Source organism: Rhinolophus ferrumequinum, chromosome 16, assembly GCF_004115265.2.
Source record: "Rhinolophus ferrumequinum isolate MPI-CBG mRhiFer1 chromosome 16, mRhiFer1_v1.p, whole genome shotgun sequence".
NCBI classification, from domain to species: domain Eukaryota; kingdom Metazoa; phylum Chordata; class Mammalia; order Chiroptera; family Rhinolophidae; genus Rhinolophus; species Rhinolophus ferrumequinum.
This window is the reverse complement of record NC_046299.1, coordinates 25,348,031-25,366,965: the sequence shown is the minus strand read 5'-3', so window position 1 is coordinate 25,366,965 and position 18,935 is coordinate 25,348,031. Positions and strand designations below refer to the sequence as shown.

The following is an 18,935-nucleotide window of genomic DNA, read 5'->3' as shown; positions in this document are numbered from 1 at the left end:
CATATTAGTGACCCTCTTGGCACTAATTAAGACCACTGCCATTAATATAACGAAGTGTTTCTATTTTCACATGGTATATTGAGTAATTAATAATATTTCCTCTCTTAAGGAAATTTATTCCTAAGGTAAAGCTTGTGGGGAAATGGTGACACGTTCAGATTTTCATTACCTGTTCACTGATGACAGATTAATTTAAGTGTACATAATAGCTGAGCTTTCCAAAATGTGCCAGTGTTGTTGTTTTTTAAATTATATTACTATGAGATAGTCATAAGAATAGCTTTGGAGTTAGTTTTAACTTTTTTCTTGGAGGATGAAGGATAGCTTAATACATGTCATCTATAAACTTCATGACAACTAATTATCTTTCATTGCACAGCAGCTGATAATAAGTAAGAGCAAAAATTGTGAATACCTACTGTTGCCAGGTAACTGCATCCACTGTGCTTCCTGCCACCTTCATGAATCTGTAAGGAATAGAAAGAACAAAGATATTGCAACTTAAGGTAAACCATATCCGCAGGGTTAAATGAAATAGACTGACACCTAGGTCAGGCCAATGACCAGGCAGCTATGCTTTCCGAAAGGGTCCACAGCCACAACCATGGCCTGTCGACAGCTAATGGAAGTTACACTGTACAAGAAGGTGAAGGTAATCATACTTTCAGCTCTCCACATATCCTTCACCATCTGAAAATCAAGGCCCCAATGTGACATCCTACCTATGTCTGTCTTCCCAAGCCCATGCCTGACAGCTCCCACCTCACTTCTTATGATCAAAACTTACCTGTCCATTGCCTATTCTCTGAGAACTCTGAGATGTACTACATTTCCCAAGGATGACAACACAATAGAAGACTTTGAAAAACCTCAGCCCTCTCCTTTTGAAAAGAGCAACGGGAAAACCCAATTTATTCATTTAAGTACGAAGCACTATCAATATAGCCTCAGTGATGGGCTGCAACATCTGTGTAAATGTAGAAATCTGAGCACCACACAGAGAAATCTAACCATTTCTGGAGAGAACTGAGTGTCATCTGACAAACAAGCTCAGCTCCAAAGGGAGACAAAACCTGTTTCCTTGCAAAGCACACAGCAATCTTGCTAGCAACTCCCTACTCTCCTTTGCTCCTGTAGGTCCCACTAGAACCAAAGGGCCAGGAGGAAGCACCTGAGGCCTCACAGATGCCACAGGGTTTCAGGAGGAGGTGGAGGACAGGAGAAGGAAGAAATGAGGAGGAGGAAGCAGCTTGGCTCTTGTCTGTATGGTTTTGCCTCCCCTGCTCCCCTCCTCCCCCCGGGAAATGGAGCATGGGAGTGATCAAGGAATGGAACCAGTTTGATGGCTGACCAACACAAATGGGTATTCGAGGGAATACAACATTTATGGAGTACCTACATAGTACCAGCCATGCATACGTATTATTTCTTAAGTTCTCAAAATTGCTTTGCTTGGAGGAGGATATTATTATTGTGATTACACAGATTGCTAACTTCCCTACTGGCCAGAGAGTAGTAACTCCAGACACCCTAAAGAGCCCCTTTGTATGGGGTTATCTACTCCTCTTTGAGAAGCAGGGCATAGGTACCCTCTGCTTTGGAACCCATGTGTTTCTCTTTCTTGTCTCCTCATCTCTTTCCCCAGCCCAAGAAAATCTCTTGAGACTGGGAGGGCAGCTCCACTCTCTCACTATTTTCTGGCCCTGTGCCTGAGATCCCCCTTTGGAATTCAAAAGCAGAAGGACTTTCGCATTCTTTTTTCATCCTACCATGTGTTCCCTCTGAGCCAATAAGCATACGACAATACCTGTTTGAATAGAGAGGAGAAAAATGGAAAAATACAGGAAGAACGAAATGGATAAGCATCCAAAATACTATCCCTTCCATATATATATACACATATATATTCTTAGTAGTGGAGACCTGATGATAGTCTTACAAGTAGGAACACCCAAAAATAAAGAAGGGAGACGAAATTTTGCACCCCCTCCCCAGGAAACTTTAAAATTAGAAGATCTAGACAAACTTAGATATAAATATCATTTTTTAAAAAAGAAATAAAATACTTAAAAATATATTTACATGAGCATGATTCCTCCAAATAATTTCTAAAATCTCTGAACAGAAATATTATATTATGTAAAACTGTCTCCATTACATATAAAAATAACCAGAATGAAAGTAACACTGACATTTATTGTGCTTTCTCATTATAAATTTTTTTTCAGCTTCTTATGTGTATAATTTCACAGAACCCTGTAAATAACACTGGGAGGTAGATATTTCCTAGTTTATAGTGGAGAAGGCTGAGTCTCATAGAGGTCATATGATTTGCTTAAATTCATAGAGCTGGTATGGACTAAATGCAGGTTTTCTGATTGCGAGCCCTACCCTCTTTCTAGGATCCCATGCTGCCTTCAAGCTGTTATCACTGAGGTCAAGAAGTACAGTATAACTCTAAGATACAAAAAATAAATTGAATTTTTGCCTTGTGAAAAACACTACCATATTTATCAGAAAAAGAATAAGGGCCTGAGCACCTTCACAGACTTGAGCACTTCAGCACCTTGTTTGTTAGACAATACTCTGGAGCAGGTATAAAAGGTGACTGATTTCGGGCCTCTACTATGAGACCACCACAATAAAGATGAGAAGACAGACACAACAACAATAAGCTCTCAAAGTCTATATGCTGCACAACTGGTGCAAACTAACCGCTGTGCGAGAGCAGTCAAGGGAGCAGTTAGCCTTACCTTCTACGGTGTTAGAAGAGAGATAAGCATTGAGAAAAGCTCACATCACACATGGCATTGAATCTGACATTGAAAGAAGGGTAGGATTTTGCCATAAAAAGCAGGCTAGGTACAAGAACAGCTTGAGCAAAGCAAAGCAGAGTCAGGGTGAGTGTATTCTCAGGAGTCCAGGGTGGCTGGGTGTCAGAGGACAGGTAAGGGAGTGGCAGGAGGTCAGACCAGCCTGTGATGCTAACACATCTGGCCTTTGTAGGTACAAGTAGGTATACGTCCATGTCCTGTTTATGTTTGTATGACTAGCACTCAACATGTTATTATAAAATATAATAGCCAGCTTCTTCGTGTATTTGGATTTATCCTGTGTTTAAACAAGAGAGGGGGTGCCAGGAACAGACTTGAATTTTAGGAAGTTCACTCTGGCTATGGTAAAAGTGAAAGGTACTGGTATGGACAAATTGGCGGGAGATGAATGTAGAAGAGAGGAGACGTTGATATGTGAGAATGAAAGAAAGACGCAATTGAGAAACGCTGTTGGAGCATTCAACAGGACCTGGCAGGTGAGTGTAAGTAGGGGGAGGAGTGTAAGAGAGGACCCTGAAGTTTTAACTGTGGTAGTGGGCAGGTCAGGAACAGACTCTTGATGCTGATGCTGGCTAATGTATTCCAATGCTCCTGAATGTGCCTCAAAGAACTCGACGTAAATAGTCATTGAGGAGACAGTGATGTATTCATGAGAAAACTAGAAAGAAAATATGATCATCAATGCCCTGCTTGGCTAAAAGGCTCTGGAATGGTGATTAAGAACACATCTAATTTGGCGTTTTAGAAGTTGGAAAATAGTTCTTCATGGTACTATAATTTGAAGATCCTCATATGCATTGGATAATTTGTTCTGCTATAAGTTGATAATTAAGTCCTTAAACAACTTTCCCTTATCAAACGTAGCATTACAAAAATAATGGGAAAACTAGAATTAGGAACATTTAAAGTAATGTTAATGTTTTCTCCCCACACCCCTAACTCACTTCCCTCAATGAAAATCTATAAAATCTCTAATTAAATATAAAACTTACTGGACTCGTATATAGAATAGTATACAATTTACAGAGAAATATTTTTAAATTGAATACAGGAAAAGACCTACCATGATCCTGGACAGGAAAAAATCAACTATCCTTCCTAAACTAATTTATGGGTTTAATAAAATTCTAATTTAAAAAATCCCTGCAGATAGTTTTGAAACTTTATAAAATCATTCTAACATTCATCTGAAGAAGCCAAGAAAATTCTGAAAAATTGGAGTAATCAAGGGACATTTATTTCACCTACCATTTATAAAAATATACAATAAAAGTTGCAACGATTAAAACATTCCTAGCTCAGAAATTAGTCAGGAAATCTATGGAATAGAATTTAGCAAGAGAAAGAAAGAAAAGGCATCCAAATTGGGAATGAAGAAATCAAATTGTCACTTTTTGCAGATGACATGATTCTTTATATAGAAAACACTACAGACTCCACCAAAAAAACTATTAGAAACAATAAACAAATACAGTAAACTTGCAAGACACAAAATCAATGTCCAAAAGTCCACTGCATTCCTATATACTAACAATCAAATTTCAGAAAAAAACAACTCCTTTCGCAATTGCAACAAAAAGAATAAAATACATAGGAATAAACTTAAAGGATGTGAAGAACCTACAAACTGAAAACTATAAGATATTTTAAAAAGAAATTGAAGAAGATACAGAGAAATGGAAAGATATTCTGTGTTCATGGATTGGAAAAATCAACATAGTTAAAATGGCCATATTACCCCAAGCAATATACAGATTTAATGCAATCCCCATCAAAATTTTTAAATTTTGATCCAACGGCATTTTGAAAAGAAATAGAACAAAACAACCATCAGAGTTTTACAGAATCACAAAAGGCCCCAAATGGCCAAAGCAATCTTAAGAAAAACAGTCCAGAGCTACCACACTCCTGGACTTGGACAACAAAGCGACAATATTCAAAACCTCATGGTATTGGCAGAAAAACAGACATACAGACCAATGGAATAGAATTGAGAACACAGAAACAAACCCACATATATACGGGCAAATAATTTTTTACAAAGGAGCCAAAAACATAAAATGAGAAAAGAAAGCCTCTTTAATAAATGGTGCTGGGAAAATTGGAAAGCCACATGCAAAAGAAAGAAACTAGATTGCTATTTGTCACCATACACCAAAATTAACACAAAATAGATCAAAGACCTAAATATAAAACCTGAAACAATAAATTGCATTGAAGAAAACATAGGTACTAAATTTATGGACCTTGGTCTTAGAGATTATTTTATGAATTTGACCTCAAAGGCAAGGGAAGTAAAAGCACAAAAAAAAAAAAAAAAAAAAGAAAAAAAAAAAGAAAGAAGAAAGAAAGAAAGAAAGAAAGAAAGAAAACTTCTGCATAGCAAAAGAAACTGTCAACAAAACAGAGGCAACCAACTGAATGGAGAAGATATTTGCAAACAACGCCTCTGATAAGAGGTTATTATCCAAATATATAAAGAACTCATACAACTCAACAACAGAAAAACAAACAATCCAATTTAAAAATGGGCAGAGGATCTGAACACTTCCCCCAAGAAGACATACAAACGGCTAACAGATATGTGAAAAAATGTTCAACTTCACTAGCTATTAGGGAAATGCAAATCAAAACCACAATGAGATACCTCCTCACACCGATTAGAATGGCTATTATCCATAAGACAATAACAATGTTAGAAAGGTTGTGGAGAGAAAGGAACTCTCATACACTGTTGGTGGGAATGTAAATTGGTACAGCTGCTATGGAAAACAGCATGAAGGTTCCTCAAAAAATTAAGAATAGAATTACCATATGACCAGCAATTCCTCTTCTGGGTATCTATCCCCCAAATCGGAAACATTTATCTGTAAGATATGTGTACCCCTGTCATTGCCGGGTGTCACGCGGGGTCTCTGATCCCACTCCCCACATAAGAACGCAGGACATGGTGAGGCCAAATAAAACACCAACGGAGCCATAAATAGGGGAGTCATGCCACTATATTCTCGCTGGCGGCTGGTTGGAGACACAGGAAGCAGGAGCCACACTGTTCGCAACCTACCATTCACTTCTCTCTGCCAACCAACCTCATTGGCTAGCTGCAATCCGCCGTGCTAACTGCAATCTGCTCTTGCTAGCTCAGCCACCATCTCTTGCTAGCCCCCATTTTCTGCTGGCGTAGCCACAGCAGTTATATTAGTGCCCCAATGGCTCACTGGTTACAGCTGACAGCCAACTAGCCACAGCTGATGGCCATCCAATCACAGTTGATGGTCATTTACTACCTGAGCCAGCACCTTTCCACGTGAGGCCGAGAGCTTGGGAACTGTACTCCTGGCTCTGTACCCACAACCCCTATATTCACTGCAGCATTATTCATGGTGGCCAAGACATGGAAACAACTGATATGTCCTTTGATAGATGATTGGATAAAGAAAATATGATACACACGTACAATGGACTATTACTCAGCCATAAGAAAAGATGAAATACTACCATTTGCAACAAAATGGGTGGATCTTGAGATTATCATGCTAAATGAAATAAGTCAGACAGGAAAGGTCAGGAACCATATCATTTCACTCATATATGGGATATAAAACTGAAAGCAACACGAATAAGACAAACAACCAAAAACTCATAGACACAGACAAGAGTTTAGCAGTTAGCAGAGGGTAAGGAAGGAGGGGGGAAGTAGTAAAGGGTAAATGGGGTCAAATATATCGTTACAGAAGGAGATTTGACTTTGGGTGGTGAATACACAATGCAGTATAGAGATATATTTTAGAATTGCACATTTGAACCCTATATAATTTTATTAACCAATGTCACCCCAATAAATTTAATAAAAAAGAATTTATTACATAAAAAATTTAGTACATAAAAAAACAAAGCATTTTAAAATATGGATTTGTGGCTATTTGAAAAAAATTAAAGTCAGATCCTGACCTATTATCTTATTTTGTACAAGAAATCAAAGTAGTATAGCTTAGTTTCATTATATTTTAAAAAATATTTCAGTCCCAACTTAATATTTTTAAACAAGGATATTATCTTCTTAACTTTACTAGTATATTGAAGCAGTAGAAAGTTGTTTTAGCTAACTTTGAGAAAACACCTTTATATGATATGTATTCACATGAAAGTTGCTATAAACTACAGTTTTTATTTTTCCCTTTGAGCAAAATGATGAGACCAACTTCAAACATATGGAAGCATTTCTACACGTATTTTGAGGAGGAAAAATCTAATTCACAAATAATGTCAAACAAAATATGCGTTTTCAAATACTACCAGGATGACCAAGTGTACCCATGTTTTTCGAGGTGTGTAAAAAGCTCATCTAATGTGGGCCAAATGTTCTATTTTTAGAAGTCCTCAAATGATATATAAAAAAAAAAATCTAGAAATACAAAAACCAACCGTAGAAATAACACATAAAGGAAACTGATTAGACAAAACTCCAAGGAATAGATAGTGTAGCCAGAGAGTTTGGGGAGTTCTTCCCACCCCCACGCTCCTTCTCTGAAATTGGAGCTCTCTATATCTGTATCATTTCCATAATCTGTTTTTAAAATGTTTTATTAAAGTATGGTTGGCATACACCATTAAATTAGTTTCAGGTGTTTTTTATATCTATATTGGCACTGTGGAGGGCAACAAGTCCCAAAAGATCATAATTTTTCTTCATTCAAATCTAACATTGATGGATTCTTCTGCTCTCCAGTTCTGCCTGTTTCTCAGAAATTGGCCCAACCACATAATGAATAACTTCAACACAGCTGCAGACTGCTCAGCAACAGCCATATTAGAGGTGGATAACATGCACACAGACCAGTGCTGTCAGGAGGGAAATACCACTGGGAAGTGAAATTCCGTTAGGGTCTGGTATTATCCAAGGATTTTCAACCATCTACTTCCATTCTAATCCCTAGATTTAGGTCTATGAATGTACAAGTAAAAGATGACCCAGGATGTGAAGAACAACAGGAGGGGAAGATCTTGGTTTTCTAAGGTTGGATGTCTCCATACTTGAATTGTGAAGACAGAAATTCTGAATGATTATCTCAGAAAACAGGAGGTGTCTGTCCTCATGCTGATATCCAGTCATGCAAAGAAGGATAAGAGAGGGAAAGGGCAGGGACCTGTATCAAAGGAAATGGGCCAGTGACAGGCAGACCTTTCAGTATTGGGAAATCTTTCCCATTGGAGCCAATCTGCTGCTATGGAAAAAACCCCAAAATATCCCCTTTCATTGTGAGAGTTCCTTTCCTCCCCCAAGGGACCCCAAATCTGGGAGAATTTCTTTCTTTTGTTATCCACCTGCATATATGACGTATCTGAAATATTGTTGAGCCTTTTCTCCCAGGCATATCACCAGCTCTCTCTTATAATAAGGCACATCTTTATTCATGGTCTTTGGAGTTTGATTTCTACTTCTGGACCACAGAGTGCAACCCTAAAACATGGATTCTAAATTTTTCTCCCAGGAAAGAGGATAAATCTTTCACAGGGAACTAACTGGATGTCTAAATGAGTAAAAACTTCAGTCAGAGTGGCCAGCCTGATCTTTCTTCTCTCATCCACAAAAAGAATCTTTGGTAATGTGATTAACATGAATAAGATAGGACAGCCATTCTACACGAAAGCCTAGAAAAAAACTTGTGAGGAAATTATTCATCTTGAGTTATAGCAAAGGTGGAGTTCTAGCTCTCTGCCCCATCCCCACCCCTTGGCCCAAATCGGCCACTGTCCTGAGAGTCACTATATCAGAAATAAACCAAATATTCCACTGGGAAAAAAAGCGGGGGGCATCTCCCATTTGGTCCAAAGCCAGTTACTTTTCCATGGCTAATTATATGTTGAGCTACACTAGGTGCTGTACTGAACAAATAAAATAATGACCTCTCTCTCTCTCACCCCCTTTCTCTTACTCTCTACTTTCATGCCTCCCTTCCTCTCGCCCTGGCTTCCTCCCTTCCCTTCTCTCCCTACCCCTATTTATATATAATATTATATTGGCAGCAGGCTGATAAATAGTATGGCTATATGTTCAATGACTTTAATGGCCAGTGCAACTCTCTATTTAAACTTCCCTTCTAGCTTAAAATTTCCTTAATTTGATAGTATAGAGCTTTTAATATGGAGGGATTTGAAATGGGTGAAACTCTTCAGTCGATCTCTGTTGCCAATAAGTTACAGCTATCAGGTTTAATTTATAGAGGTTCTTGAAGGAAGAGAGGAAAAACTAAGTCAGCTACCATTTACCAATTGACAGGTGCTTGGTATTCATTGTATATAATGTACAACCCTAGACGGTTGGGATTAGCACTTTCATGTTGTAGATGAAGAAATTGTGTTCAAGATCGCCCAGGCAATAAGTTGCAGAGCTGAGATTCAAACCCAGTTCTGGCTCTCAAGTGCTTCCTTTAACCACGCAGAGCTGGCCAGTTTGTGAGGTGTGTGGTGCTGTGCCCTTTTTCTGAGCCCATGGCAGATCTCAATACTCTCACTAATCTCAGAATTGGCCTAAGAATCCTTCTCAAGACTGGGTTCCAGCCACTGCTTCCTGGAACTGGCCCCCAAGACGACGTCTATTTGCTGCTGACGGGGGGTTGGGAAGAAGGAGGCTGGTTAGGACAAGGTCTGCAACAAAATGGAGGCCGATGTGAGACAACACTACATGAAGGACAGAGTAGGTTTGCTTGATTAGAACAAGGACAAATGGTAGGGGTGTGGGGAGGTGGTGAGAGAAGACGTTGAAACAGATCTGGATGGCTACGGCGGGCGTTGGAAGGTGCCGGCTAGAGGAATATTATGATAGACACGTCTTGACAGTTGAAAATGCTGCTGAGGAAGTCATGAAGACTTGGATGCGAGGAAAGAAGGCTGTAACTGACCTGCTATGATTGGCCCTGGCTGTGGAGCCTGGTGGGAAGGAGGAAAACTGCATCAAGATGTTATGATGAATTTCACATGGAAAAGCAAACTTTCCAAAAGCTCAGGGCCTGGAATGAAGCTGAGTCTTAGAGAGTGAACACTGTGGAACACGGTGGGAAGAAGGATTATATTTTTTTCTAGTACATGTGTGCTAGACTGTGTGGCTTCATTCAAGGATGAAGGTTCAGGTAAACAACACCACATGGGCCCAGGAGTCAGACAGATAACTAGTTTAAGACCTGGCTCCATAGCTTATTAGCCAAGTGTCACTGGGTAAGTGGCCTAACCTCCCAGAACCATCTGAAATGGAAAGAACAGCAACTATCTCCCAAAGGTGTTGTGAAGCTGAACAAGATCACATACACGAAGGAACAAGGGTTCTGCCCAGTGCACGGTTGCCACTCAGTAAATGTGGGCTTGGTAAATAATTTAACACCAGTGCACGTCTACTCCGGGATCTGTAAAATAAAGATAACAAAACCCGCTCTGCCTATATTACAGGGCAGTCGTTCTCATACCTTGACGTGCAGAGAATCTCTTGCGGGGGGGTCCCTGTTCAAAATGCCAACATCTAGGTCGTATTTCCACACATTCTGCCTTCTGTAGGTCTGGGCTGGAGCCTAAGAATCATGCTGCATGTTTAAGAAGCTCTCCAGGTGTTTTAACGCAGGAGGATCATGGGCCACACCTTTGACAGATTCTGATCTTAGCAGCACCTGTTAGGCCAGGCCATTCGTGGAGGAGCAAGTAGGGTGCTAAGGGAAAGTGAAGAGGAAACAGAGGAAAGGAATGGAAGAAAATAAAGTGAGAAAGTATGTTTCCCAAGCCCATCTGTGTCAAATCTAAGTCCAGTTGCCTTCTCCAATGTTCTTTCTAACTCCCATGCGACTTCTCTACCATTAAAGGAAGAGAGAAACATTCTTAATCATGACAGTATCCGATAACCTCTGGTATGGATAAGGAAATAGACTATTTCTCTAATCAGGAAATACGTCCTTTCCAGGAAAAAAAAAAATATAAAAGAAAGCAAGTTTGGAAGTAAGTAGTAGTTAACACAATTCTCAGCTCGGGAGCAGACCATTGCAGTAGCCAGTATTTCTCTGTTAGTGAACACTGGACAGCAGCTGGGAGGCCTGGCCTCTCTCTAGAGGCAGAGATGGAAACACTCTCCTTCACTAAGAGGAATAAATTGGTCTCGCCTCCTGTAGTTTGGGCAAGTCATATCACTCTTTCACAGTTGAAATAAAACAGAACAATTATTAGGAATAACACTGTAATAATTACCCAGTGCACCAAATTGTCCCCAGCTGTGTATCTTCCCATTACAAACTAGAATGTGGTGTAAGCAGGTTTCTAGGCAGGAGGTAGAGTTGTGATCACCTTCATTATACGAATATGTAATTGTAGCTAATCTTTCTAGTTTCCATCCTCACTCAATTCTCTGAACTGCTTAGAAGGCTACATCGAGTCCCATGCAATGCTTTTTCGTCTTTGAAATACACTTGTTACCCTTAACAACAGTGTCAACTCTACCAGGAACTGCTCTTTAAATTCATTACCTCATTTAACTTACAACAAGCCTAAGAAATAAGTAATTTCATTAGTCTCATTTTACAGATGAGGACACTGAAGCTTTAGAGAGATTAACTCCTCAAGATGTTCTAGCTAGTAGCTAACCTGGATCTCATCTAGTTCCAAAGTGCATGCTCTTCTCCATCCTGTTATTTTTTCTCCCCCAATCCTGCTATATTGATTCACTATAGTCAAACACAGAAGGCTGTTGTTTTAATATGTCTTTATGGACGAAGAGACCCATGAAGTTAAAAAATGCCTATGGCCCACAGAGTCATAATGGGAGCCTATGTATGGGAACACAGTGATATTTCCGTCCTTATCCCCCCATACAACCTTCATTGCTATCTATGCTTTGAGTTAGTGGAGTCTGTAGGTCATCGTTAGGCACTTAGTAGAAGTATTGGTAGTTAGACACTACTAAAGATAGAAATTCTGGATGTAAGAAAGCAAGTTTTTCAGTTTCTGGTTTGTAGACGATTGAGCACGTAATATACATCATGTGGTCTGCTGTGATGGAAAAGACCATTGTTTGCTTTCTAATTCTCTCCCGCTTTTATCCTCTTTGCCCGAATCACAATGCTTTCCACAGCTCTCTGGGCCACCACAGGAGCTAAAGGCCCTGACTAGCTTAGACCAGATTAGAATAGTCCACTAGCAACTCTACAATGTTAAAATAACTTTCATTCTTCATTCATTCATTCAACAAATTTGAGCACCTACTATGTACCGGGCTTTTTGCAAGCACTGCATACAAATATACATTGGTAAATATAACAGACATGCTTCCCACCCTCATGGAGTTATCATCGCTAACCAACCAACAAACAAACAATAAATGGGTAATTAAACATTGTGATAAATGCCATAAAGAGAACTAAAAAGTGTGTTGACAGAGAATTATTTAGCTAGGTTACTCAAAGAAGGACTATGATGGATAGAGAGAAACCAGCCATGTGGCAAGCAGAGAGAAGAACACTCTAGGTGGAAAGAAGAACATATGTGAAGGCTCCCAAACAAAGAGAAGCTTAGCACATACCAGGCCAGTGAGGCCTGAGCAAAGTAAGAAAAAAGGAAAGCTGGAGAAAATAAGAATGAAGAGCTGGGCAGCGGCCAAGATCATTCATTGTAGAGCCTTGTCAGATGTGGTAAGATTAAATTTTATTCCAAGAGCAATGAAAAGTCATTAAAGAGTCTTTAGCAAGTGACTGACATCATGTGAATTATGTTTGCAAAAGATTTTCTGGCAACTGAGTGGTGAATAGATTGGAGAGGACAAGAGTGGAAGCAAATAGGCCGGTAACTTCAGGTTCTGAGTTCTCCAAATTGTAATTCTTTCGTTACTGTCTGCTCTCCTGCCATTCCTCCCCTAAAGCAGGGCTCATATTCCAAGTCAATGTGGTCCAAAATGGTTAGTGAAACACTCGTTCCTCAAGATGGTCTCTGAAAATAAGACTCCGATCAAAGAAATTTAAGAACGTCTGCATGCTAAATCCCCTTCTTGGAGATTCAGAATGTAAACTAATGGATTAAAGGTAATGGGAAGTGTTTCAGAAAATTTGTATATCCCAGTATTTCTCAAACTTCCTTGATCATGGAACCTTTTATTTTTTTCCCCCTCCACTTAATGTTAATATCCTGCAGAACTGATATTCTCCAGAGCACATTTAAGGAAATGCTACCATAAGTCATTCTAACCAAGAATTAACTCCATGTGCTTGGTTTACTGGGACTCCTCTTTTCCACCTCTCTATTTATTATTTCAATGATTTAGACAATAGTTTCTGACTCTACCTTTGTTCTACAAGGATATCAGTCTCTGTACATCTTATTTCTTCTCTCCATTTCTAGCATCTATTTTCTGTCAACTGTCCCTTTACTTTTACATTGTAAAGATTGACAAAGTTTTCATTCTCTTCTGTAACCATGATTTTCCTCCTTGTTTCTGGATCTGGATTTCCTATGAGACAGCTATTGGTATCCTAAATTAATTCTTCATATCAGTAATATTTTATCTCTGTCTAAAGCTCTGTGTAGGGGAGATTTCCTTGATTTTATTTTTCCAATTCTTTTATTGGATTTTTCTTTTAAAAGCTTTCTGGAGATATAATTTAATAGCATATAATCTACCCTTTAAGTATATAATTCAATAGTTTTAAAATTGTATCTACAGAGTTGTGCAACCATAAATATATTCTAATTCTCAAATATTTAATTTCAAAAAGAAACCTCATACCCATGAGCAGTCATTCTTCTCTTTCCCCACAATCTCCACCAGCCCTAAGTAACTACTAATCTACTTCTTGTCTCTATAGATTTGCCTATTTTAGATGTTTCATATAAAGGAAATCATGCAGTATTTGGCCTTTTGTGACTGGCTTCTTTCACTTAGCATAGTGTTTTCAAAGTTCATCCAGGTTGTGACATGTATTGGTACTTCATTTCTTTTTATTGTCAAATAATATTCCATTGTACTTATCCATTCATCAGCTAATGGACATTAGGGTTGTTTCTACTTTTTGGCTATTATGAATAATGCTACTATAAATATTGGTGTACAAATTTTTATGTGGACATATGTTTATATTTATCTTGGGTATATACCTAGGAGTGGAATTGCTGAATCATATGGTAACTCTATGTTTAACCTTTTGAGTAACTGCCAGACTGTTTTCCAAAGCTGTTGCACAATATTACATTCCCACAGAACATAAGAAAACAAATAAATTACAGAACATAAAAAAACAAATAAATTACCAGTTTTTCCACATCCTATCCAATATTTGTTCTTGTATATCTTTTTGATTATAGCCATCCTACTGGATGTGAAGTTGTATCTCATGATTTTGATTTACATTTCCCTAATAACTAATGATATTGAGCATCTATTTATGTGCTTATTGATCATTTTTATATCTTCTTTGGAGAAATATCTACTCAATTCCCTTTTTCTCATTTTAAAAATAGGTTGTCTTTTTATTGTTGAGTTGTAAGAGTTCTTTATAGATATTCTGGGTACAGGTCCCTTATCAGTTATATGACCTGCAAGTATTTTCTCCCAATTCTGTGTGTCTGTTCACATTCTTGATAATGTCATTTGATGCACAAAAGTTCTTAATTTTGATGAGGTCCAATAAATCAATGTTTTCTTTTATCACTTATGCTTTCAGTGTTATATTTAAAGCAATCATTGCCTAACCTATCCTGGACTTAATTTCAGCAATTATATTATGTTAGTTTAAAAAAATATATCTTTTTGTTCTAATTGTACCTTTTTTCATAGAAATATGGTTTTACTCTAAAAGTACAATATCTTACTATATCTTTATAAGGATACTTATTCCAGGTTTTTATTTTTAAAGTTCTGTTCTTGAGTTATAATTCTTCTTGGGTCAATTTTTAAATTTATTTATCTTGCTTTTTTTCTTTCATGTTACTGGATTCCTTTTTATGCCTTGTGATCTTTGGTTATCAATTCATATTTAAAAATTGTAGTCTAAGTAGACTCTTCTGGGTAGTAGGCACAGATTCTTCTTAGCTGTCGAATATGTGGGCTTTTTAGATAAATCTCTCTATTCAGTGGGATGTCTATTTTGTGGCCAGAGCTTGTTTACTGACACATTTCACTTCAGAGAGGGAGGAAGAGGAGAGCACAGACAGCCTTTTGTATGCGTATCCCATAATGCTTAGCTCAGTGTTTTATTATGCAGGAGCAACTCCATCTTAGCAATACTAGCTCATCACCAGGCTATTACTTCAGTTTCTTTGGTGAAGGCTCCTAAGTTTTGGTTTGGCATTTGCTTGGAGATAACAGACTGATCTGTCTTTGCTCTGCCTGGGCAGGGAAGGGGACTTAAAGTAATGGAGGGGGAGTTGCGCTGTGAGTATAGTCCCTCTGCAGATAGACTTTCATATAAGCCCCTTGGCTTCGTCCCCCTTCTCACCCTACCCTCCCGACTCTAAGCCTACCTGCTAGGTAGATTGGCTATCTTTTCCCAGAGCCGATGTTCTCTGGGTTGCCGCTTCTTTACTCTGCTTGATTTGTCAACAGGCTTCCATCTGTTTAAATGTCTTATAGAAATCTGTTAAAAATCTCTCATCAGCAGATGATCCCTCCTTTTGCTCACTATACTGCCTGTCTTTCCCTTCCTCAAATCCCTTAAACTTGTTTCTGATTCAGGACACTGACAATCACAACTTAGAACCTCTACCTGGGATTTTCTTCCCTCTGCTCTTTGAACAGTTGCTGCCTTCATTCTTTTGTTCTAGGCTGAAACGAATTGTTCCTCAGATAACTCTTCTCTGATCACCTTGTCCAAATAGCTCCCCTAACCCCAGGCACCTTGATCATTTCCTTCATAGAATTACACACAATTTGCAGTAATTTATTTGTTTTCTTATGTTCTGTGGCTCTCTCGGCTTTATTCATCAACATATATCCAGCACTTAAGCAATGATTAAACAAAAAATAGGCATTCAATAAATATTATTGAGAGGGAATTTAGTGCTTATCTCATTATGATTTAAAGGCCTCAAATGGAGCCTTAGTAAACATGCTTCCAAAGAATATCTGCTTTTCTTGACACTACTGAATCACCAAAAAATAAATCAAGTCCTTACTCTAGAGCAGACATAGCAATAAACTCCAAATAATTTTAAAAAGCCTAACATTAGAAATTAAAACATTAAAAAAGTCTAGATGAAATGAAATAATAACTTTATCCTAACTGTAAGGGAAGAAATAGAAAAGATTATCAATAAGAAAGTAGACAAGAACAATTATAATAAAAATAAACTTCTGAAACAATAAAAACTTGTTTCAGAGTAATAAAAAAAGCAACAGATTAAGATAAAATGTCATTACATAGATGATGCATAAAAGTTTACAAAAGGAAAACAGAGGAAACTGATATAACCCCAAAGAACAATTCTTCATCCTTTAGATAAAAATCAATGACTAGGAATAGCTCGTTCCTGAATGAGGAAATGAAAGTAATAAAACAAGCATTTTATTAAGTACGTTCCATATTCCAGGCAACATGCTAATCCCTGAAGATACAAACATGAAGATTCTATCTCTGTCCTAGTGGAGCTTGTATCCTAACTGGAAAGATAGTCCCGTTTAGTGCTATAACTACTTAAGTTAAAAAAGCTTAAAAATTAGTTTGGCTCTATAAAACGAAAGCTAAACATTATGATGTATATAAATCACCATAATTTATTTAAATCAGTATTTATACAATGATTTAAAATACTTCACAATTATATTCATGCATATTGTTTTGGGGTCAGATGAATTTAGAGCCAGTTGTTGAATAAGATAGTATTTATTCAACAAGCTCTTATAAGACACCTACTGTATTCCTAGGTTTTGAGGCTACAGAATAAATAAAACATAGGCCCATCCTGATCCTAGTCCACAGTCTATTAGGGGAGGCATATATGTAAATAAATAAGTTATCATCAATTTGATAAGTGTGACATCAGACAAAGAAACAAAGTGCCATACAAGGACAGAGGAGGTGATAACAAATCCTTTCTGAAAATGTCAGAAAAGATCTACTGGGAAGCAGAAAAATGAGGGGAAAAAGTGGCATTCCAAAGAAAACAACACAAGATAAAAAGGTGCAAAGATAAAAAGTGTATGGCATCTTCTCAAATTTACATATACTTTGATGTAGTTAAGGGCAGGTTGTAGAAGGGGGTGTAGCTGTTGACTAGCTGCAGAATGAGGCAGGCAGCTGACCCTAAAACCGAGAGGTGCATGTGAAAAAGGGAGGATTTCCAGCAAGAGTGATTTGACCACATGTTGCAAATCACTTAGAAATCTATATGGAGAAATTATTAAAGAAAGTCTGAGACTAGATATGGAGAAATCATTTAGGAGGAAAAATGATAAGGTTTAAAATAAAAATGAAAAGAAGATGGTATACGAGGGCTACTGAGAGTCAGAAATAACAGAACTTAGTAAGTAACTAATGGAGTATGTGAACAAAAGAGAGGAATAAATCTAAAATGGCCTCTTAATCTTCGCCTCGGGCAAAACGGTTATTGTGTCATTATCCAAACCTGGGATGGGGGAAAGGAGACAACATAAGGGTTTGGAAAACGTTCAGTTCTTTTCATAGTTAACAGAATTCAAGTTTAAACAACCATGAGGCACAATCTTGCATTATTTAAAATAGAGGAAATTAATAAAAACGACAATACTCATTGCTGTGGAGTATTGGGGGAAAAGATTCACTAATACGTTGCTACCTCGCAACCTGGTGAAATCGTTCTGAAAAGAAATCTGGCAACAAATGTAAGAGCCATAAAAATTATCATATACATACTTTGGCCCAGAAACCTAACTTTTTGGAATACAGCCCAAGGATGTAATTCAAAAGAAATAAAAAATCTATTTGTATTAAGATGTTTATAGCTGTGTGATATATTACAGACAAAAAAACTGGAAACAGCTCAAATGCCCAATAGTGAGGGAATGCTTAGGCAGACTTTGGTACATTAATGCAATGGAATATTTTCTTGCTATTAAGAATGACAAATATGAGAACTATGTAAAAATTTTTAAAAGGGCAATATAAACCAATGGGTAAAAGATGCATAACTCAAAATGATGCATATACAGTGATTACAACTATGTAAAAGTCTATCTGTATAACCAGGAGAACTGGAAAAGACTACAGAGCTGGTAATTTAGAGTGCTGACATTTTTGTTATTGTTGGTTGAGTTGCTGGGAATGCTTATGTGTTTCAAGTTATATTTCACTGTATATTTAGTATATATACATTAAGAAAGATAAATCTCCTTTTTTTTTTTTTTCTGGCATATAAAAGAAAAAAGTGCTCACTGGCACCTTTCCTTGCCCTAAGCGATTTTCTCTAGTCTCTTGAATCCTCTTAGTTTTTGGGTGTTTTGAGAAGTGGACCCCACTTGCCACCACAACACCCAGTTACATGCTCATTTCTTTTATCTGTCACTTACTATCGTATCCAAGTGTCTTGACTTATTCAAAACAAAATAGCATCTATGTGCTGCTCAGGTTTACAGAAGGCTCACAAACTGGGATGCCCTAACTACGCCTGATGTACTTGGTAGAAGTGTCTCCTCAGTACGACCCGTTAATCTCTGATGTGGAGAAATATTTGTTTCTTACTTTCTGTTACCCTGGTGGAATTACCCTTCCATTTAACGATGGCCAATCCATCTGGATTCCATTTCTTCTAAATTTAAAGGACTTCTCACTTTGGTTATATCCTCCATCTCTTGTATCATCTAGCTCTTCTTTCCCGGATCAGTATTATCAACATATAAACCTGTTCTGTCTCCCACTTTAAAGGGGGACAATGCCATGACTTTCCTTGACCCCACATCTTCCTTCGTTTTTCTTCTCTTTCACAACAAAAATTATCTTAAGGGTTGTTGTCGTTATTATTGTTTCGAGTTTCTCACCCCCCATTCACTCTTCAAACTATTGTGATCTGTTCCCACCACTCCACTGAACTGTGTTTCTCAAAGTCACCAACAATCTGCATGTGGCCAAATCTAATGTTACTTTTCTATCCTCTGGTTACTCGACCTCC

General features: G+C 37.8%; 1 protein-coding gene across 1 annotated transcript in view; it reads right to left on the bottom strand.

The window, feature by feature from the left end:
* Positions 1–18,935, bottom strand: part of HPSE2 (heparanase 2 (inactive)) — a 520,430-nt gene that overhangs the window by 182,240 nt on the left and 319,255 nt on the right. The window contains exon 6 of the mRNA XM_033130730.1: positions 420–467. Coding sequence (XP_032986621.1) covers positions 420–467 — 48 coding nt within the window. The remainder of the gene's footprint in view (positions 1–419; positions 468–18,935) is intronic.